We start from the raw sequence: 22588 nt of genomic DNA, 5'->3' as shown, positions 1-22588 counted from the left end.
AAATCAAGGGCAGCATGGTGAAGACCTGTCATGATGGTAGTTGAAACTCCATGGTAGACAGTTGTCTAGAAGAGCAGTATGAAGCACAGGGTGAGCAAACACTTGCAGAGCACAGGCTGCACTAATCAAAAGGTCATTTCCTCTGCAGTCTCTGCCCTTCCCTGCTCAGGCCACAGCTGGTGTTTGGAGCTAGGCTGTGGGGGATTGATTCAGGGCAGGAAGGTGGGAGGAGTGGGAGGGAGTGAGTGAGGGTTGAGAAGTGAGGAATTCCTTCGTGGCACATCAGGGATCACTGAAGGCAGTTACTCATCTTGGGCATCACTAAATGTTTGTGGAATAGGATGCTCATAAGTGAGAAGATAGAGAACCACTGAAGATTTAGAGCAGGGGTAACAGCATGAAGGCTTTGTTTTAAGTTGATTCAGAAAGGACTGGACTGGGAAAGGGCTGAAACTTCCACGAAAAGATTCTAAGAAGGGCAGAGGATGCCAGACTAGGCCACCATGTTGAAGTTCCTCATTCAGCCTCCCACCATTTTTCTCATGTTTTTGTAAAGCATGATAATTAAAGCATAATTTGATCTGTGGTTTGTCTTCTCTCCTTAATATGCAGGAAAATGTCCAAAAGGAGAAAGGCCTTCCCCAGAGTGAGGTTACCTGGAGCAGGTGAGAGGGGCCATGTACTGTGTCAGGGCAATGACACCTTCATTATCCACAGTGCCCTTCATTCTCAGGAGAGGCCCTGGGGATGCTGCAAAGAGAGCGAGTGTGAACTCGAGACCCAGGTTCTCATTCCCATGCTGCCATTCTCTGCCTCTGGTGGCTTCAGTTATCATCTGTCAGAGGACACCTTAGCCTTCTCTGTCATGTAAGCAGCCCTTTGTCTCAGAAAACAAATGGCATCTTTGGGGCAGGTGGAAGTTCACACTGAGAATCAGTTTTCATATCTGTGCAAGAGGTATCACTCTGCCCCACCCCACCCCCATCCCCAATTAGGGCTTATCAGACACTGCTTGGCACTGTTGGAATCCCAGAATTCAATATAAATCTTTCCCCTGAAATATTATAAAGGGAAGTAAGCTAAAGTCTAAGAGCTGCTTTGAGTGCACGGGCATGTGTTAATTATTGGCCTGCTAGAAATACTAATGAAGGATTTACTGCTATGAAGGCAACTAACAAAGGCTGAAGAGGTTGGTTCCAAAGGCTGGGTCTGTGATGGCTTTCAGCCAGGAGAAAATCAAAGCACTATCAAGAGAGTTCACATTTGGTGGGGAAATTAGTGGTCAAGCTGCAGAGCTTATCAAACTGGACAATGCAGGGAGAGGTCACTTCTTGATATTAATGGCTGTAGGGACCAGATTCACCAGCAGATGGGAATGAGGGACCCAACATTGTAAAGAAAAGCATTTATTGAAGTATAACATGGTACAGAAAAATGTACATTCGTAAGTGCAGGATTCAAAAAATTTTCACAAACTGAACAACCTTTTTGTAACCAGCAGAACATTCTAAACCCTATGCCCACCCCCACCACCCACCCAAATGGTACCCACTGTTCTGACTTCCAATGCCTAAGCTAGTTTCACCTGCTTTTGTATTTTATACAAATGGAATCATGCAATACGTGCTTTTTTGTTGCTGGTTTTTTTTGCTCATCATTATGTTTGTGACATTCATCAGTGTTGTTGCCTAGAAGTGTTATTTTTCAATTCTCATTCCTGTATGATATATGGTTATATAAGTAGGCCACAATTTATTTATCTCTTCACCTCTTGATGGATAGTTGGGTTGCTCCTCACTTGGAGCTATTATGAATGCAGTTGCTTTGAAAATTCTTATGTACATCTCTTGATGAACATAGCTCTCATTCTTGTTGGGCAAACCCTCAGGGACAGAGAGGCTGGGTCATCGAATAAGTGTCTTTTCAGTTTTAGTAGAAGCTGCGAAGCAATTTGCCAAATTCAACCAATTTAGATGCATCTTCATAAGAGGTCTCCGGGGTTCCTCATGCATCTGCTGCATGCCGGCCCCTCTGTACAGGAGACTTCTTTTAATTCTTTGCACCATTGTAGGAAAGGTGCTCAATGGAGAAATTTTGTTGTGTTGTTTAAATAAACAGTAACAACAGCTTGGTAAGTTATAGTAGAGCTTAGAACAAAGTATAAAGGTTAGGGGACATTAGGCCTAACTTCGTCCTGCTAGTTGCAGGGGTTCTTAACCTGGAAGGGGGCTGTCCATGGATAGAATTTGGAAGATACATGAACTTAGGAAAAACCATCACATCTTTATTTCCACTAACCTCTACCTGAAATGTAGGCTTTCCTCCATGAAAAATGTAGGTAGCAGACACAGTAGCATTAGTTGTACCTGTGACCATAACCCACTAGAATCACAGATGTTTTCAGGTCACATTACAGGTAGGGTGGCCAACTGTCTCAGTTTGCCAGGGATTGAGGGGGCTCCCAGGACATGGGAATTTCAGTGCTAAAACGGGAAGTATGGGGCAAATCAGGACAAGTTGATCACCCTAATTCCAGGTTTAGCAAATCTCAGAATATGCCTTACACTTATCACTGTGAAGTCATTAGGCCCACTAGTAGATCTTATTTAGTGAGTTTTTGATATTTACATTTAATCAGTGTAAAAATGTTTTGATAATTCTATTTCAGCATAATTGGTTTCCTATGTAACCTCTGTATTTTATGCATTTAAAGCCATTATTCTGAGTAGGGTCTGTATGCTTCATCAGACTCACAAAGTGGTCTGGCAGGGATAGACATTTCAGCTGGGTCTTGATGTATAAACAGGAGTTTGTCAGGTGGAGGGGGGCAAGGAAGACATTTCTGGTGGAGGGAACAGCATGAGAAAAGGAATGGAGGCACCTTGGGAGTGCCTCTAAGGAACAATAAGGAAAGATTTCATGATGTGTTTGAATATACCTTTTAAAATTATTCTTGGGGAAGTGACGGTGGTAAGCTGTGATTGCCAGTATGAAATAGCCCCTTCGTTCAGTGTGTATGATGACAGGTACCAGGCAAGGGTTATCAGAGTGCAGAGGAAGTGGTGATCATTGCAGTGGAAATCTGCAGATATAACTGTCTGGAAGGAAGACAATGAGACTAGTTTTTGGAGGGAAGTGAGGATGGGCAGGGGGTAGTGTCTTATTTCAGGTGTGCCAATGGAGGATCAGATTGCCACTGAGAGTGCTGTAGGGAGGAAGGCACAGAGAGGGACAGTTGATGTCTTTGGTGTTCTGCTGGATTTTTTTCACAACTGTTTCTGCCCTGCAAATTTCTTCCATCCGACTCAGCTTTATGGTCTGTAGGAAGGGCTAGCACTGAACAATGCATTCTCCTTTCTAGCCCTGGATGATGGTCACTGCCAGGGGAACAATCCATCCAGCACAGATATGTCTCTACTAGCAGTTCACACTCCATATTCACCTCTACAACAGATGTCTTGATTTCAAGAGTTGACCAGGGCCTCTCACCCCTTCACTTTAGCTGCCATATGGAAACATTTAGAATTTTCCAACTGGACATGAACCAATGCTCCTCTTCTATCTTTTCTGATCTCCTGACCTCAAGTGGAAGTGACATGTAGGTATGAAATGACACACAGGGAAGGAGGATCTGGTATAAACTTGGGAGGGAAAACCAAATGGAAGGAGAGCCAATGGAGGGAAAGCCAAAATATCACATGCATTATTCAGATGGATTCTTAAACGATATAGCAACGCCCCTGAACAGGGCAGGTCAAGGTGAGTAAAACAGGGATATAATGTGGGCAGCTCAGAAGCTAAGGCTCATATGAAGGCCTCCATTTCTCAAGGCCTGGTATTCACACCGCCCAGTCTTGCCAAAGACTTAGCTCATAACACGAGAGGGTGTGTCCTTATTCATCTGTGTAACTTCCCTACTAGGTGGAGAGGAAACAGCTGGGGCTAACTTTGCGGAGCAGATTGAGAAGTCAAGAGGAATGCCATCTTTGGGGAAAAGGGTAAAGTTTCCACCAGGTGGATGAAAGTTGTTGAAATAGTTTGTAGGAGGAGTAACTTGTAATGTAGTAGAAAAGGCAATCATCACAAAAACTGGTGCATGAAACAACTTCCAGGTCCTTCATTCATTTTTCAAAGACCATAGCTTTTTCTCGAGGAAATTTCAGTATTTAATGCTGAGTAAAGGGGGTCGAATTTTCTCCACATACAGGTAACAGATTTATTTCACCTGGTAACAATTCTTTCAACTCTTGACACCAGCAGGTCCTCTAGTATAACATATTGCAGGAGGCGCAAACAAGTTCAATCACTCTGTGGTTAACTATTGTGGTGCTCACCTTTTTAAAGGCCAAGACGTTGTATTACATCTTTCAGCTTTCATTGATTAGGCTTTGATTCTGTGGCCAGAAAAGGCTTTGGACCCAAGGTTATTAGGGCTGAAATGTTCTTATAACGATTAAATTTCAAACAAGTGCCCGAACCTCCCTCTACCCACTCATCACTTCTATTCTTAGGTAGGTAATTCTATGCTTAAAGAAAGTTTCATTGAGATATAATTCAAATACCATGGAATTCACCATTTCACACTGTACAATTCAGTGATATTTAGTCCATTCACAAAGTTGTTCATTGTCACCATCTTATTCCAGAATATTTGTATCACACCATAAGGAAACCCCACGTTCATTTGCAGTCACTTCTCATTACCCCCTCTCTTCAATTGCTGGCAACGAATAATCTACTTTCTGTCTCTATGGATTTGCCTATTCTGGATATTTCATATAAATGGAATCACACAATATTTATACTTTTGTGTCTGGCTTTTCTCACTTAGCATCATGTTTTCAAAGTCCATTTACATTGTAGCATACATCAGAACTTCATTCAGCCTTTTTATGGTTTACACCCATCACCCTGGAGAACACAAATGCTCTTACATTTGATATTGTGGTTTGACTATTGCAAACTAGGGGACACTGAATAAAACAATGTTTCTGTTGTTCAAGTACTCTTCAGGTGATTTTGTCAAAAGCAAGTTGTGGCTTTCACCGGGCATTTTCCATAAGCTGGCTGGACAGAGCCAAACAGCCCAACCTGGTTTATTTATTGAGTTCATCTCCTGGCATGTTCTGAGGAATGTGGCCACCCCAGCTGTGGGAATCAAATGAGCAGCAGAGCCACAGTGGGCCTCCTCCATGGGTGGCAGTGAAAAATCATTCTCCTAAAATTCTCAAAGCTAAGAATGGTCTCTGACATATTTACAGGGGGAATCTGGGCTTGACTAAGCATATCATCATTCATCAAAGGTCCAGAGATGTTTCTTGAGGAAACATTAGCCCTGTCTGATGGCCTTAACTGGAGGTGAGAAACCCTCCTTCTGGGCTAGTCTGGTCCACAAAAATAGCCTTGGTATTTGCATGATGCCATGGAAATAACAAACCCATGATGTCTCATCACCTCCTGGAAGGCAGTGCAGAGAAAAGAGTGGTTGGAGAGAAAAGGCCTCCTTGGAGGGCTGGAATAAAAGGAGATTCAGAGACATGCAAGGGAATGGGGGAAATAAGGCTGGACAAAGAAAACAGGGTCTCCTTTCTCATTGAGTTCCTGGTCTGTGAGTCTAGACAATGGCAAGACCACCTGGTGGGCCTGGAATCTGTGGGGTTCTCCCTGCATTTTGGAGTTGAAGCCTTGGGAAGATGAGCTGGAGCCATAAAGAAACCTGAGTGGGCGCATTCCATGTGTGGACAGCTACTGCGAGCTGGGTGACGGGCAAGCCTAGCATTCAGAATTTGGCAGCATTGAGGGGATAGTATCTTGCCAACTTTCTGTAGTACCCCCTGAATTATAGCTAACACTCCGTCTTATGTTAATTAACTCATAATCAGTATAACTCTAAGCCAGGTGTGTTTGCAGTGTATTTGTGTGTGGGAGGAACATTATCTGGCTTAGAGTTTTAGAACTTCATTAGTATGAGCCAAACTAAACAACTTTGTTTGATTACGAAACTCTTCACTTTGTGTGAGCCATGGGGGCGTGGTGGCTGGATTTCAGGGGCTGTATCCAGAATGGAAGCATTTCTGTTTGCAATGGGCAGTAGGAGGTAAGCACTCTTGGCAATCCTGACTGGATCGGTGGGCAGTGGCCCAGTCTGTTGAAGGCATAGAGTGATCCAGATAAGGGTGTAGTGTGTGAATGTGGGGCACCCACAAGGCCCTCTTAGTCCTGGGACTGCCTTTGAGCTGTACTGAGAGTGACACTGACATACTGCTATGACATTTCTTGATAGGTGTTGAAGTCCTAGTCCCCAATACCAAAAAATTACTGGAGTTAGTTATTTGGAGTTAGGGCCTTTAAAGAGTTAATTTAAAGTTAAGTTAAAATGAAGCCGTTTTGTAAAGCAATTATACTCCAATAAAGATGTTAAAAATTTTAAAAAAAGAAAAAAATGATGCCGTTAGGGTGGGCCCTAATCACATTTGATGAGTGGTGTCCTTATAAAAAGAGATTAGGACACAGAGACACACAGAGGGAAGACCATGCGAAGACACAGGGAGAAGATGTCCGTCTACAAGCCAAGGAGAGAACCCTCAGAAGAAACCAACCCTGATGACACCTTAACGTCAGACTTCCAGCCTCCAGAACAGTGAGAAAATAAATTTCTGTTGTTTAAGCCCCTCAGTTTGTGGTATTTTTTTATGGCAGCCCTAGCAAACTAATCAAGATGGTATATTCAACAAGAAAGGCAATGAAACAAGGTCCTGTAAAGTTTTCTGAAATGATTGGGTTGAGTAAGGGTGTTAAAGGATGGAGTTACTGAAAACTGTTATCTTTACCCAATATAAAGATTAAGATAATGACCTTGCTTTTGTGTATTTGTTTATTGTTTGTTTTTAGAGAAGGAGGGGGGAAAGGTGCAGATTTGCCAGAACAGTTACAGAGAAAAAAAGCCCCCAGCCCCAATCACCCTGGTGGCCTCCAGCCTGGGGGCTCCAGCAGGACGTGACTCGTGCTCTAGGGCTTAGGGGACCATGGTTTGGTTAGAGAGAGCCACCAACCAGTGGGCCCTGGCTGCAGGTCACCTCTGAAATAATACAAGGGAGGCATGTATGGGACAGTGAGTGATGGAGGGTCTGTCTAGGGAAGGAGGCATTTTAGGCTGAGCTTGCTTTTAGGATTTCTGACCCTTCCTTCAGGTTCCCCTTGTAGTCAACTGAGTCCCCTCAAGCTGGAGCCCTGCAGAAGACCAGGGGGAGCCCTTCACAGAGGCCATGGGTTGTGCACAGTGCCTGAGGCCTGGCACCTTTGAGCCAAACCCTTAAATATCATCACAAACCAAAGGCAAAGAGTTTCCATAATGTACTTTTGTGAATATACTATTTACGTGACCTTGGACAAGTGACAGAATGTCTCTGGGTCTGAGACTTCCCGCAGTAGCAGCTAACTAACTCTGCTTGGCTCTGAGATAAGATAGAAGCTGACTTCACTGCTGCCTGCAGGTGGTTGATTCTTTTAACTCAGGCCAGGCAGGAGGATTGTGCTGTGAGAGCAGGAGAGGCAGCACTAAGGGCTAAATCAAGAGAAGGTAAAGACTCCCTGCTGGCCACTCCCCACTCCCCCTGAGCCTTCAGTGCTTCTCCAAAGTCTTGGCCAGGGTTGGAAGAGATGACTTGGGCCTCTAGGCCCTTGTTTCTCAGTGTGGTCCTGGGACCAGCAGCATCACATCACCTGGGAGCTTGTAGAAACGCCAAATCTCCGAGTCCACATCAAACCTGTGGCTTCAGAACTGCATTTTGACAAGGTTCTCAGGTGATGTGTGTGCACATCAGAGTTTGAGAAGTGCTACATTTGCAAGGTGGATACCATTCCAGGTTTAGCTGAGTCTCTAACTAGTGGTGGGCCTCAGGACTCACCTGTGCTTCCAGCTTTTCAGGTAGCAGGTGTTAACCACCTCCTTACACCTCCACGGCCTTTCATCCTTAGAGCGCCCATCTTTCTCCTCCCCAGGGAGAGTTCCAGTCAGGTTTTTAGTCTCCCTAACAGCTCTGTATTTCAGGGCCAGGCCGCCTTCTATTTCCTTTACATCTTCCTATAGAGCAGTGGAGCTCCATGTGCAATCTCCACATCGACAGCAGCATTGCCAGGGAGTTTGTTAGAAATGTACATTCTCGGGTCCTACCCTGCACTCCAGAATCAGAAACTCTGCAGTGGGGCCCAGCAACCTGTGTTGAGCAAGCCTCCAGGAGGTGCCAATGCAGGATATAGTGTGAGAACCCTGAGGGCCTTGTGTCAGTGAAGTTTCACAGAACCAGCATGGCACCATCTAGGAACTTGTGAGAAATGCAGAATCTTGGGCCCCAGTCAGGACTTACAGATTGGTGAGCACATTCAAATTTGAGGAGCATTGCTCCAGGGCAAGAACAGAGCACCGGCTCTGGAGGAAAAGACAGCTGTACCAAGGCAGACGTGAAGCTTGTAGACTGGGGGTGCGCAGTGGAAGGTGTGGCTTCCTGGAGAACAGGGGTAGGCCTCACAGGAGTGAGGCAAAGGATGGAAATGTAAGCTTAATGCAGGAGGAGCTGAATCCTTCAGTTTTGAAGAGCCAGAGAGGAACTGACCTTTCTCAGGTAGAAATGAACTGTGTAGGTCAGTCGTGCTTAGACCAATGCAAGGTCAGGGCCTGAGCCTGGGGAAGCTCAGGTTCTTGCCAGATTAAGGCTCCCACTAGGGTGGGAAGCAGTACAGACCCAAAATCCCTTCCAAAGGCAGAGGACACTTATTTGGCTTTAATCCCAGAGAGAAAGGAAGGGAAACAAAGGTTGACACCTGACACTTCTCTGGAAGAACCCTCTGTGAGGGTTAGACTCAGTTATTTAAAATTGATTTAAAATTTTTTTTAGTAAAAATTCCTTTAGCACAACTCATAGTAGTTGGAAGTAACAGGAAGAAAACATGGTGGCTGAGAAAGATACAGATGTGTATTATTCACTTTGGCCCTCCAAATACTTATGCTTTTAATGATTAAAGCCTTCTCAGTGGGTTATTTTTGAGAAATTATGATTGGCAGATAATGAATAGTTTATTTTTAAATAATTAGAAATATGGTCAAAAGGGCTGAATGAAAATAGTCCTAGAAATTTTTATGTTAATGATTAACTTTGAGTAATGTTTTTGAGTCTTTGTATATGTCATTTGTTTTAATAGTTTTGTGAATGACAGGGTTTCAAGATGTTGATTTTTATCTTTTCATTTTTAATGCAAAGTTGATCCTCTATTTAGATATTGAAGGATACTGGCATTTGCTAAGGTATTAATAAATATTATGATTTCAACCACTGTCATTTGTTATGATTATTTCCTGCTGTTGGTAAATTACAGATGCAGAAGAAAACCTCTGTGAAGGAAAACTGAGAGCTGGTACTTCACACTTGTGAGGAAGAAAACATCTGAAGAATGAGTTGAAACCCTGTGACAAAGGAAAGTAGCCTATTGACCGTAAGGTGTTGAATTTCAATCCAAAGAGTGATTGTTACCAGGCCTCACAGTTTATAACCTGAGTTGGTGTTGAGGGCGGGGATGGGCATAAAGTAGGTAATTTAGTTTGTTAAGTCTCATCTTAATCAAGAAAATCCTCTATTTCAAAATCCAGGACAGAAAAAAGCTTCCAGAATTCAAGGACTGTTTTCCTCTGCTGCAGAAGTGACTTTGCCAGATACTTGTGGAAAAAAATGAAAAGGCAGCAGAGAACAGCTGGCGTGTGACTGGGAGTAAGGCTGAGGCAGGATCAGGAGTGGGTGTGTTAAACATTGGCCACCACAGACGGTGAATGCGCCACTTTGCTCATATTAACCCCCAAAATGAAGCTGCCAACATGGGGTGCACAATGGTGAAACACAACTGCAAACTTCACGGAAGATGCTCCTTTTAGCTCTTGTTTGATATTAGTCAGATATTAAACACATAAACTTTTAATACAACTAAGCAAGTACATGCAAAGTTACAAATATAGAAAATATAAAGCACATGCGTATTTCAAATACCACTCTGTATTCTTATACAAAACTATTCAGTGCACATTGTAAGCCTAAGGACCACACAAAAGGGTTTCCTTTAAGTGTTATTAAGTATTAGTACCTTACAAAAACAGGTAATGCATTAGATAGTTCAGATGTTAACCGCTCTAACCAAAATTTCTAAGTTTGTCATATGCAATATATATATATGTATATATATATATAAATTATTTTTTTTTACATAGGATACCCACAAAGTGCAAGCCAGTAATAACAGTGCAGAATAGTAATGTATATCTGCTAGGTGACAATATTGAACAACCCAGGGAATAATTTTACCTTACTTAAATAATGGTAACAGAATTTCTTTTTCCACTTTGAATGGATCATATTCCTACCATCTCTAACCTATTTTTTTTTTTTGGAATGCCTCCCTATTCTTTGATTCAAAAGCCAATTCCAGAAACTAAGGACCTAATTCTATTTTTTGACAATTATGAGATAGCAGTAAAGAAATGAAAGCATTTCTTTTCTTTGTACACTAATTGTTTTCTTCATAACATAATCCTCTATATTTGCTGTTACACTCTTACCAGTCCAACACCAGCACTGGCCCAGGAAGGATTCAATCAAATGAATACCGTGTTTTTAATAGCTGCAGTTTCCTCTATGTTAAAATCTCCTGGCTTCATCCAAACAATGTTAAAATCATTCTGCTTTCCAGGTAAACAAACAAAAGAGATTTGCTCTCAGTGTCCAGAAGGTAGTTTAATTAAGGTAACTTAATTATCTATAGTTTATATTACTAAAGAAAAGAATACCACATGAAGGTGCTTTAAACATCCAAAATGGGAGGTTGTCTTCGAGGGCACCTCTCCCATATGTTGGAAATTTTTAGTCTCAGAAGCCTTTCATATTATGTTAGTTATGTTCATTCCCTGTGAAAATGTCCTCTGCCCAGAAGTCTAGTGTTGCACGAATATCCATTCTTGATGCAATAGCTGCTGTGTAACCCGTACTGCAAAATGCAAAACATCCTTACAGTTCTCTGCAGACACAGGACACATGCTTTCCACCGGGTTGAGCCTGGGCCCACAAGATAAGGATTTCTAGTTTTGTTTTTGAATGAATATTATGTGGCCTTCTTCCAGATTTGGCAGAAATGCTGTCTGAACAGGGAAATGCAGTCAGGTTTTCTTAAAACAAATGAGGAAATTGCTATAAAATCACTGCTAAGATGGGGCATTAGTGTACTGAGCTCTAGCTGGAGAAGGAGCTGGAGGTATTTAGGCAAAGGTATTTGAAGACTGCTTTGAGAATTGTTTTAGCCTCAATCTGTTGCACTAGATAAAAAATAAGCCTAGATCAACCAATGATTATTTGCTGTTACACTTTTACCAGCTCAGCACTAGCATTGGCCTATGAAGGATTCAGTCAAATGGGGCTTGAATAAATAGCATCTCAGATCTACTCTCCATTTCCCAGTGCTGTAAGGGCCAAGGGTATTAACCTACAGGTGACGAACAGAGAAGCAAGAATGAGACACCACCACTAAAGGGCTGCAGGTAGATATCCCCTCCCCCAACCTGGTGAAGATTAAGATGATGAAAACAGGAAGGCCTTCCTCATCCCACTATGAGGAAAATGAGGAAAGAGATGAGGAGGATCACAGGAGGGGAGGAGAAGAGGATCACACTTGCTCCTCTTTGGTAATAAGCCTGGTATTCTCTCTGGTACTGGGTGATGCACATTTGCTCCACCACACGCTCCATCATCTTGATGTCCGTCTCAGTGAAGTTCTCCCCCTTGGTGGTGGTGGTAGTGACCGTGTGCTGCTTGACTGTGATGTTGACGCAGTCATGCACAAAGCTGTTCTGGCTGTTATACTGATCCACTGGCCTGTAGTATACCTGGCTGGGGTAACGGTACATGTTTTCACGATAGTAACGGTCCTCATAGTCACTGCCAAAATGTATAAGGGGCCTGCTCATGGCACTCCCCAGCATGTAGCCGCCAAGGCCCCCTACCACCGCCCCAGCTGCAGCAGCTCCTGCCACATGCTTCATGTTGGTTTTCGGCTTACTGGGCTTCCACTGATTGTGGGTGCCACCACCTTGACCCCAGCCTCCGCCACCATGGGGCTGACCCCAGCCACCACCGTGGGGCTGACCCCAGCCACCACCGTGGGGTTGGCCCCAGCCACCACCGTGGGGCTGACCCCAGCCTCCCCCTCCCTGGGGTGGATAGCGGTTGCCTCCAGGACTGCCCTGTCCTGGGTATCGGCTCCCCCCAGTGTTCCATCCTCCTCCAGGCTTTGGTCGCTTCTTGCAGAGGCCCATGTCAGTGCACGTGGCCACAAAGAGAACCAGGATCCAGTTGGCTATGTGGCTTTTCACCATGATGACTTATCTGCAAAATAAAGAGGGTGTCACCGTTGTGTGTTTATGTTGAAAACACTTAACGTCTGCAGCATAATGACTGGCTGCATAGCAGTGGCAACAGCTATAGATGTTCTTGGTCATAAATGTTCTTCACATTCCATGTCTGTTTTACAACACTTACAGCAAAAGTAATTGTAGGTAAAGGGTTAACACAGCTCTTTCTCCTTCTCTCAGGACAAATTTGACCTTAAGATAATTTCTGGCTCTGTTTCCTAGAAACTTGATAAAGGTGGAATGCCAGCAACATTGCTTATGATAAAAATAACCTGTGGTTGATACATTGTATCTAAACTGGAAGAAACTATAAACACCTGGTAGGTTTGCCATAGCTTTGAGCTTCTCTGAAGTAGTGATTTGGGCTGTTATGAGGGATATGAGCTCCTGGAACCTCCCGAGACCCTGGCATGGCCCCTATGGAAGTGATTCTAATGTCCAGTTAGGAACACCCCCAGGTAGGTGCTGAAATCATTAAATCACTTTCTAAATAGCTGGCTCATGTCCTCTTTCCTCGAGCAGGAATGTAAGCAGGAAATGTCTCTTTTGTTTGCTGCTGTCTCCTCAGGGCCTGGCACAGAGCGTATACACAATAGATACCTGTTAAGTGAAGGAATTAATATCCTCTGAACATATAAATGCCAACAAGAATTTCCTCAAAGAAATTCTCAATACAATAAATTTTTGGAAACAGGAGATGTGCAAGATTCTGCAAGCCCACCTATAAATTCATTTTTCTCTCTATAGACAAACAAATGGGGCTGTTCAAAATGGGGTAAGGAAGGCTGTGTTCACAAGATTTGCAGTCACTCACTCACTGAATGAGTCTTAGTTCAGCATTTAATGGTTTGTGAGTGACTTATTTTCTCCTAATTTTTGGTAGAAACGACACATATCTTATATGAAAGGGCTAGCACAGCTTAGGAATAAACAAAGTATCCTGCATGATAACTTATGAACCTTTGCAGAATGTACATTCATCAATTAAAAACCTCCTTTCCGATTGAAGATCTCATTTACCCTGGGTGCTTGGTTCCAAGGGCAGAGATTAAAGACATATAGTAGAATGATCATTAAACAGTTTCTACTGTACCCCATGTCAAACCATATGCACAAAATACCATGTGCCACAAAACCAAAAATGGCATATGTTGTAATGTTGATAGTAGTCTTATCCCCAGCACTGGGACATCTTCAAATAAAAATGGCATCTAATATTATAAAATTATTTTTCATAACCTTCAGAACTAAAGACTAAATTGGATAATATTCAGAGGAAGAATGATTAAACAAATAAATGAATTAACATCCTGTTTATGTTTCTACTATCATTATTGAAATGTCTTGGTGTAAATAAAAATATATTTGAAAGTTATAAGCCCAGTTAAACTGCTCAGAATATGCCAATTAGGATTTTTGGAGGCTCTTTTGTGTAAGGTCAGAGGTACAGGGTCCTGGGATATGTTGACTGGCCTCAATCTCCCATCCACATCTCCTGGCACTCCATCTTCTGCAGGTCTGCTTCCCTGATCTATTCTCCATTTGCTAATGGGGCTCAGCTCTTAGCTTCCATGCTGCTCACAATTCTGCTCAAACACCTCAGGGAATTGAACAAGGGGATTATCACCTTCTGGAAAGCTTGGTGTTTGACATGGAAGATGAAAGACTGGAAGAATCGAGGTGGCACCCAGATTTCTGGATTGGGCAATTGTGTGGACAGAACACGGAAGGTGGAGCAAGTCTGGAGGGAGACAAATGTGGTGTGTGGCTTTGGCAATGCCATTGTCAAACTACAATGCCATTATCAAGCTACAATGCCATTATCAAGCTGCCTACTGGGACAAGAGATACCAGTAGGCAGTTAGCTTGGTGAGTCTGGAGCTGAAGAATGACCATGGACTGGAGATACAGGCAATAGGGCATAAGGGCCATGGGCATATGTTGCTGATCAGTACCTTAAAACTGAATATTAAAGTTGGATGATCATAAACTATATTAAGACAAGATCATTTTAAAATCAGTTGAGAACAACAATAGCAACATTTAATTATAAAAAGCATAAAAAATAACAACTACATTTTGAAGCAGAGAATCATTTCTAAGGATAAGGACTCAAAACTTAATGAGACCTTGGAGAATCTCTTTCTGTTTGTGATAAAATAAGGAAGATCTTATATTATTTAATCCAAACTTCTCACTCTACAAATTAGGCCACCAAGATTCAGAAAAGTCAAGTGACATATCTGTGATTACAGTGTTAATTAGTGAAATTGCTAGGAATAAAGACTAGGTTTCTGAATGTCTGGCTGTGCTATGACACTTCATATAAGATGCTCTCAGAGAACGGTCAGGTTGTGGCCTAACACTCTGGCACATTTCAAGATATTAAGTATTTGACAACAGTCAGTACCTATTTATCACTAAGAAAAATACTCTTAGTAGACTAGGAATAGGAGGTAACTTCCTTAACTTAATAAAGATTATATAACTAAAACAGCAAACACAATAAGTAAGTTTTGAATGTAGTCCCTTTAAGATCAGAAACAAGACAAGGATGTCCACTGCCACAGGACTGGAAGTCCTTCCAATGCCATATGCAAAGACAAAGAAGTAACTGGTGCAAGAACTCCAAGGAAAGAGCTCCAGCTGACATTATGTGGAATTAATGTGATCATAAACATAGAAAATTCAACAGACTCAACAGAGGTAACACGAGACAACTAGAGTTCAGCAAGGCTGTGGGATACAAGATTGGCCTATAAAAATCAGCAGCATTTCTCTACACCAGCAATAATCAACTAGAAAAAAATTAATAAGATAGTAATAATTTCAACCCAAACTATAAAGTATCTAGGATTGACTTAAGACTGGGGGAAAAAAAAATTGAACATTAGTAAAGAACAAAGAAGATGATCTGTAAACATGGAAAGGTCTTGGTTGGAACAACTTAGTACTATAAAGATGTCAATTACCCCCAAATGAACTTATAATAATAAAATGACAATCAAAATTCCACCTGGATTTTTTGAGGAATTCAATAAACCCACAAGGGGTAAGAAATGTCCACGGGTAGCAAACTCAACCTTAAAAAAGAAGAGAAAAGAGGAGAGAATCTACTGTCATCAGACATTAAATCCTATTACAAAGCCATAGTAATAAATGTAATAAATATGGTAACAGTCTAGAAACGGACCTACAGATCAACGGAAGCAGAATAGCAAGTTCAGATATAAACCCATGTATATATTCTTTAGTATGAACCTGATAAATGATAAATCGGACACCACAAATCAATGGAGAAAGAAAGGTTTGTTTAGCAGATGCTTCTGGGAAACTGGAGGAAAATAAAACTAGGACCCTAACACCACAGGCAAAAGCAGACCCTAGAGACCTAACTGTGAAAGGTAGAAGTTTTATGAATTAAAAATCTTTGTGGGATGGATTGCCTTTCTATTAAATTATAAAAACAGATGTTAGAATCAATGCATTAAACAAATATTTATGGAACACCTAGTACGTGCCAGTTTTTAAAGAAATAGAAAACCTGACGATAAACCATAGGAGAAATGGAGAAAAAAGTTACTGTACAATAGCCATTGATTAGCTTAACAAATACTTGTTGTCTTCTAAGGGTCTAGCATTGTGCTGTGGCTGAGGACACAGTGGTGAGTAAGATGTTTAGTTTGTGGGTTCAAGGACTAAAGAAGATAAGTGTCTGGAACCTGAAAGACAGTGGGAAGCCATTAAAGGATCTTAGGAGAATAACATCACAGGATCTTTTTCCTTTTTTTTAACAAAGTTTGCCCTGACTGTTGTGTAAGGAGAAAATTTGGGGGGCAAGAAAAGAAATGGTGAGACCACTTATAAAACGACTGAAGGAAGATGGTGGTGTGGCCTGGGACTGTGCCAATGCAGTTGAGGAGCTGTGAAAAAATGGGATGTATTTTGCAGAAAGAACCAATTAAGCAGATAGAGTGGATGGAGGAGTGAGAGTTGATCAGGTTTGTGGCTTTCATAGCCAGGCAGATGGTGGTGATGCCATCTATTGAAATAGAGGAAACTGATGGAGGGCCATGCTTGTGAGAGAAAATAAAGTTTTAGTTTGCACATATTAACTTTGCTACATCTATGAGCCATTCAAGTGGGAGTATCAATTCAGGCAGTTGTTGTAAGAATCTGGAACTCAGTAGAGATAAACATTTGGGCAGCTTCACCTGAGAAGTGCTGTTAATAGCCAAGGGAATAAAGGATCGAGATTCAAACTCCAGTATTCTGAGTGAAGGGCTCACACTCTTAGCTATCCAACCTCCAGCAACATGGGTGCCAAAATCCAAAAGAAAATACCACCAAGCTGATTTTGATAGTTTAGTAAAAGAAGAATACACTGTGACCAATAAGGATTATTTAGGAATACAAGGATGGCTTAAAATCACGAAATCAATTAACCTATTAGTAGGTCAAGGAGAAAAAAACACAAAGATTCTCTGATGTTGAAAAGTTTTCTATTAAAATCTACATACGTTCCTGATTTTTTAAGGTTAAGCTGTTGAAAAAATTTCCATAGAACTAGAAAGTAATCCCTTTCCATCATCAAGAACAGCTATCACAGACACACAGCCCACACCCTACCTTAACTGAAAGAGGAAAGGCATTCTCCTTAATATAATGAACAAGAAAAGAATGCAAGCAATTGCTGCTATTTTAGACTGTTATGGAGGTTCTAGCCTGGTATGATTTTCTTTTTTAAAAAATTTGTTTATTTTATTTTTGGCTGCGTTGGGTCTTCGTTGCGGTGTGCGGGCTTCTCATTGCGGTAGCTTCTCTTGCTGCGGAGCACGGGCTCTAGGTGCGCGGGCTTCAGTAGCTGTGGCACACGGGCTTCAGTAGTTGTGGCTTGCAGGTTCTAGAGCTCAGGCTCAGTAGTTGTGGCACACGGGCTTAGTTGCTCCGCGGCATGTGGGAGCTTCCTGGACCAGGGGTTGAACCCGTGTCCCTTGCACTGGCAGGCAGATTCTTAACCACTGCGCCACCAGGGAAGTCCCAGGTATGATTTTCTATCTGGAAAATCCAGGAAAATCATCCAAAACTGTGTCCTAGAATAAATAAGTGAGCTTATTAAGGTGGCAGTTTTTGAAATCAACATATAGAAAAGAGTGAATACTCAAATCAGTTGTAATTATTTAGAAGATTTAGTGTGAAAAAAAAATCCCACTCAGAGTGACAACAAAATATTCAACATATCTAAGATTTAACCTAAAAATAAATAGACCTTTTAGGAAGAAAGCTGGAAGATTGGAAAAAAAGAGAAAGACAGACAATGTTTTTGGTTGGGAAAATCAAGACTGAAAGATACCAATTCACCTCCAAATAATCATAAAGTCAATGCAATTTCAGTCCTAATTTAAAGAAGATTTTAAAGAATATGATGAAATGATACTCAAAATTAAGAAGACTAAAGAAATTATTGAACAGGAAGAAAATCTAGGGTATACTTGGCCTGCCAGGTACCAGAATGCATTGCAAAACTAAAATAAATAAGATCATGTGGTATTAGTGCATGAGCAGAATGGCAGAGCGATGGAACTAGAGAGAAGGAACAAAAAAAGATCCATATATTATCCCATTCATCCTATTCCCATGGGGAATACATGGGACTGAGAATCAGAGCCAGGAGGAACTTGTCCAGTGGTCATGTGCCAGGGGCCAAACTTCTGATACTTAAAACATGTTACACCCTTGACACTTAATTGGTGAAATTTGGAACTGGCACCAAATAGTCCCCCTACCCCCCACTGCCCCGGAAGAATCTCCTGTCTTTCCTGAGCTAAGTGGAACTCATGTGTCATATTTTTATCTTTTGAGGTCACTGCCCCTTAAAGAGCCTAATGCAAGCTACTCAAAATTTTACAAACCGCTCTGGGGTGGGGGTTTTTCACTGGCACTGAGGCCTAGCCCTGGACTGAATAGGGCAAAGGGCCCGAACCTGATCCATCCTCAGAATTATGTGAACAGCTTGAAAAAAAAGCAACATTGCTAGAGCCTACCCCATACCCCAGGAGAATATGGTTAGAAGGAAAAGGATGAACAAACAGAAAAAATTCTCCCAAATGTAAGAATTGCTACACATGCTATTCATTCAAGGATTATTTTGCTACAGCCATCACAGCTTTAGATACAGGCCTGTTTTGAATGTTTCACATGGAGCAGTTCACAGCTGATAAACTGGCTGCCTTGGAAGAGGAAATAAGATCCAAAAAGAGAGAATGGAATAGGTAAATTAAAACTACAGCTTAGAAAAACTGTCACCTCATAAAACCTTTTGTCAGTGTTAATTTGGTGCAAAAATGTTTGTAATGTTACTGCTTTTATTATACTATTTTTAAAATGGTTGCTTCCTTACATAACTCAGAATGATTCTAGAGAAAGCCCTTTCCCTGCAAAATCAAGATGATTTTACAAGAAAGGATGATATAATAGGTGTGGGTTACACATATAGATCCAAGTTGCCTCCAGAGCAAGGATTTGTGATCACAGCCTTTCGAGGCCCTTATCTTCTGTGACAGTTGGGAACTTTCAACCATCACAAGACCAAAGGGATTCCACAGGGTACGTACATCTGCTTTGGCTCAGCTAAGTTGGATTTGTGTCCCTGGGAAGACAGAATGCTTCGGCTTGGCTGAAACTGTTCAGTTTTCAAATATATTCAGGAGTCCCTAAAAAAAAAAAAAAAAAAAAAACAGAAAAGAAAAAACTAGAATTGATAAATAAATCTAAGAACTGATTCTTTAAAAGAAAAACCCAATATATAAATTACTAAACCACTAATAAATCTACTCAAGGAAAAAAACAAGATAATATTTGAAAAAAAGAAATGAGGTCGGTTCAAAAAAGCAGCAGCAAACATGACATTGAGCTCTCCCTCTCCCACACTCAGAAAGCTGTGGGTACATTTCCTTAAAAAAATTAACTATGAACTATTTTAAAGATTGTTATTTAGAAAAGCAATATATCAACAAAAAAAGAAAATTAAAATAACCTGTATTTCTATTAAAACTTCATTTTTATTCAGATTTTTTACATATACATTAATAAACTGCATCGGAGTAAGTAGATGCAGTTTACTAATCTGTACTTTGACTTGTCAGTTTTTTCCAATATATCACAGACAGGCTCCAAAATCATGACTTTTGATGGTTACACAATGTTCCTTTAAGTTAATGTGTCATGATTTTCTTAGCTGCTGCCCTACTGTTATACGCTTAGGTTGCTTCTCCATCAGGTCTAATTTTAGATCATTCTGAATGTGTGTGCATATGGCTTTTTTTTTTTTCCTTTCCTGTTGTTTCTTCCATTGCAAGTAAATTCCCAGGAGTGGGGTTTCTGGGTCTTGGCTTAAATGCATCACCAGATTGCTTTTCACAAATTTCATACAGATTCACAATGTCCCCAGTGCAGTGTGACTAGGAAAGGAATAAAGGTATACATACCAAAGGTCAGTTTTACACAAACAGTTAATCTTGGCAAACTCCTTCAGTAGGTATAATTTCCTCTAGTTTATGAATGGACAAAAGGAGGATGAGGAAATTAGGTAACTGGTCCCAAGCTGTGAAATGATTAGTTGCAGAGCCATCTTTCTAACCCCAAAGCCCTGTCTCCTCCCAGGATAACTGAATATGCAAATTTCTAGGCAACCGTCCAGCAGTGGTTGCTGTTACTGTTGTTTTTGCTGATAGTTGCAAAATGATAATCCAGACTTACTTTAATTTGCATTTTATTCTATAAACGATTCATCATTTCACCGTTTATCTTTTATAATCTCGATATTTTCCTTTCACAAGTATGAAAAATTTGTGTCAGATAAAAACCATATACAAATCACATCCTAGCTCTGCTTTCTTTCCCTTTCTGGTTAGTTCTTTTTCATTGTAAGAGCTCCTCAGTGTTTGGGTAGGTAAAATTGTTCCTTTTCATTGGTGATTTTTTTTTTTTTTCTTCTTCAAATCTGAGAGAGTTGTTGATTTTTCCAGAGGTCTGACATTTTTATTCAATTTTCTGTTCCTATTTTTTCTGATAATTTGATTGGTGAAAATCTTTAATTCTATTCTATCTGGATTTTTTTTGCAAGGAAAAGGGAAACACTTCAAATGCTCAGCATGCCGGGAACTGCTTATTAAACCGTGATTGCTCTAAGTACAGGAAAATAACTCGGCCATGAGATGAGGATAATCATGATCAGGGAGGTGAAACTGCATTGTGTTGTGTATGAATCTGGAGAAGAGGAAACTGAAAAACACAAGGCAGTGGCTTTGAGATGGTGAGGGTGGATGTGATGGTGGTGGGCTTATGATTTCAAAAAATCTATTTGCTACTGCTGATACAAATAGAAAAGAGCAAAAACGAAAAAGGACTGCAAAAATGGACTTCTCCCCGTTGTTTAATAATCAAACGTGAAGGTGCCACCCATACTAGCGGAGGAATATGGTTCTCCGAGGGGCGCTGCCCGACCCTGATCCCCGCTCTTGGAGTACCCCTGACGGCCGAGTTCTCTCCTTCCAGAGGGACAGTCGAGACAGCGAAAAACAAAGCCTGTGGGTCCACCACACCTGAGCTCGCAGGAGACACTCTGCCGCCGGGACCTGGGCGTCTCAGGCCCGGGAGTGAGGGCGGGGTCGTCCCAAGACTCCGCCCGCCGAGGCCGGAAGCCCAGCTCACGCCAGCCTGTGCCGGTCCCCGGGGGTGGCAGAGACCCGGCCGCGTGATGGCAGGCAGGGCCCCCTCTAGGGAGGAGGTCGGCGGTGGCGGCTGGGGGGGCCCCCAGACGCCCCGGGACTCCTCCCCGCCGAGGCCCTGACCCCGGGTGGGCGCCCGCGTCCCCTCTGGGCATCGGGAGGGCCCGGACCCGCGCCTCTCCCTGTTCCTCCTCGCTGAGCGCCCCAGCGGAGCCACTTTGCGGCACTCGTTGGGTTCCCCGCGCCCATTCCCCGGACCTGTGGCCCCCTTGCCGGCGCTACTCGCCCATCCCACTCCCGCCGTGGACGTGCGTGGGAGGGGGCCAGACTCGTCGACACTACCCACATCCCTCCAGAGGGGCCCCGGCCAGCCGCAGCCCCCTCCCCCATTCCGAGTAAATGCAGCTCGCCTAACCAGGAGGGCAAAACCAAGCCACGGCGTCAGAAAACCAACGAGCACGCTGGGTAGGCCTGACTAGTTGCGCGCCCTCCGGAAGCCCCCCGCCCTCCTCACTGTCAAGGTCGGCCTCCCGCCCAGACCCGGCCGTGCGCCCTCGCGTCTCGGCCCCAAGGCAGCGGTTCTGACTGCCGGCCTCTGCGCCCACGGCCCCAGCTGGGAGGTTAAAGGGCGATGTGTCTGTTTACCTGCCTCTGCGGGAGAGAAGAAGCTCGCAGCTCGGCGGCTGTCAACGACTGGCGGCGAGGGCCGGCGTCAGCGCGGTGCAGAGGAGGAGATGCGGGGGCGGGGCGGGGAGGCGGCAGCCCGCGCCCAGGGTTTACACGTAGAGGCTTAGCCCTGCCAAGCAGGCCCGGGAATGTGAGTCCCTGGGAAAAATGAGTTGGGATTTGCTTAGACGCTTGCGTCAACTAATATCGCCTCCCCGGCTGGCTCGTCACTCCTTGAAGTTGCTTATTGACTATAAAAATCATCTTTAAAGGAAAATTCGGCCCAAAGCCCCAGCTCCATGTTACGTAATGGAGAACTCGAGAAAATGAAAGATTAGGGAATGAGAAAGCAATTTCTGGAACTTTGGTAACCAGAAATTTCTAAAGAGGAAAAAAATTCTGCTGCCCTGGATTGAGCCCAGTTTGTGAATTTACACATATATCCTTAAAATTTGAGGCCTAGAAAGGACATTAGCCATCACCTGTTCCTTCATTTACTCAGTTCCTGCTCATTATATGCAAAAGAGATGATTTAGATTATGATATTCACAAATGAGGAAAATGCCCTCCATATAACAAGTCCACTCTGGACATTACCTGAGGTTTCTTGTATAAAACATTGTGTGTTCTTGAGCATTATTCCTGCCGAGAAATTAGGTAGGGGTTTGTCTCATGTGAAGGATGGCAAATGATAGAAGACGCGTTAGGGTTAGGGGGATCATATACATTATTACCCAAATTGGGGCGCTTT

General features: G+C 42.6%; 1 protein-coding gene across 1 annotated transcript; it reads right to left on the bottom strand.

Annotated features, from left to right (window-relative positions):
• Positions 1-9816: 9816 nt before the first annotated feature.
• On the bottom strand, positions 9817-21991 carry PRNP (prion protein (Kanno blood group)). Its single transcript, XM_068565231.1, has 3 exons — positions 21817-21991; positions 19057-19155; positions 9817-12416 (listed from the first exon to the last, which is right to left on the bottom strand). Exon 3 carries the CDS (start codon positions 12404-12406, stop codon positions 11633-11635), a length of 774 nt encoding a protein of 257 aa, XP_068421332.1. The 5' UTR covers positions 12407-12416; positions 19057-19155; positions 21817-21991; the 3' UTR covers positions 9817-11632.
• Positions 21992-22588: the final 597 nt, after the last annotated feature.

The sequence above is a fragment of the Eschrichtius robustus genome, chromosome 16 (genome assembly GCF_028021215.1).
Source record: "Eschrichtius robustus isolate mEscRob2 chromosome 16, mEscRob2.pri, whole genome shotgun sequence".
NCBI lineage: Eukaryota > Metazoa > Chordata > Mammalia > Artiodactyla > Eschrichtiidae > Eschrichtius > Eschrichtius robustus.
This window is presented reverse-complemented; position numbering and strand designations above follow the sequence as displayed.

What these genes read in the sequence shown, in the direction of transcription:
- PRNP (XM_068565231.1), bottom strand. Translation starts at nt 12,406, where the DNA reads ATGGTGAAAAGCCACATAGCCAACTGGATCCTGGTTCTCTTTGTGGCC.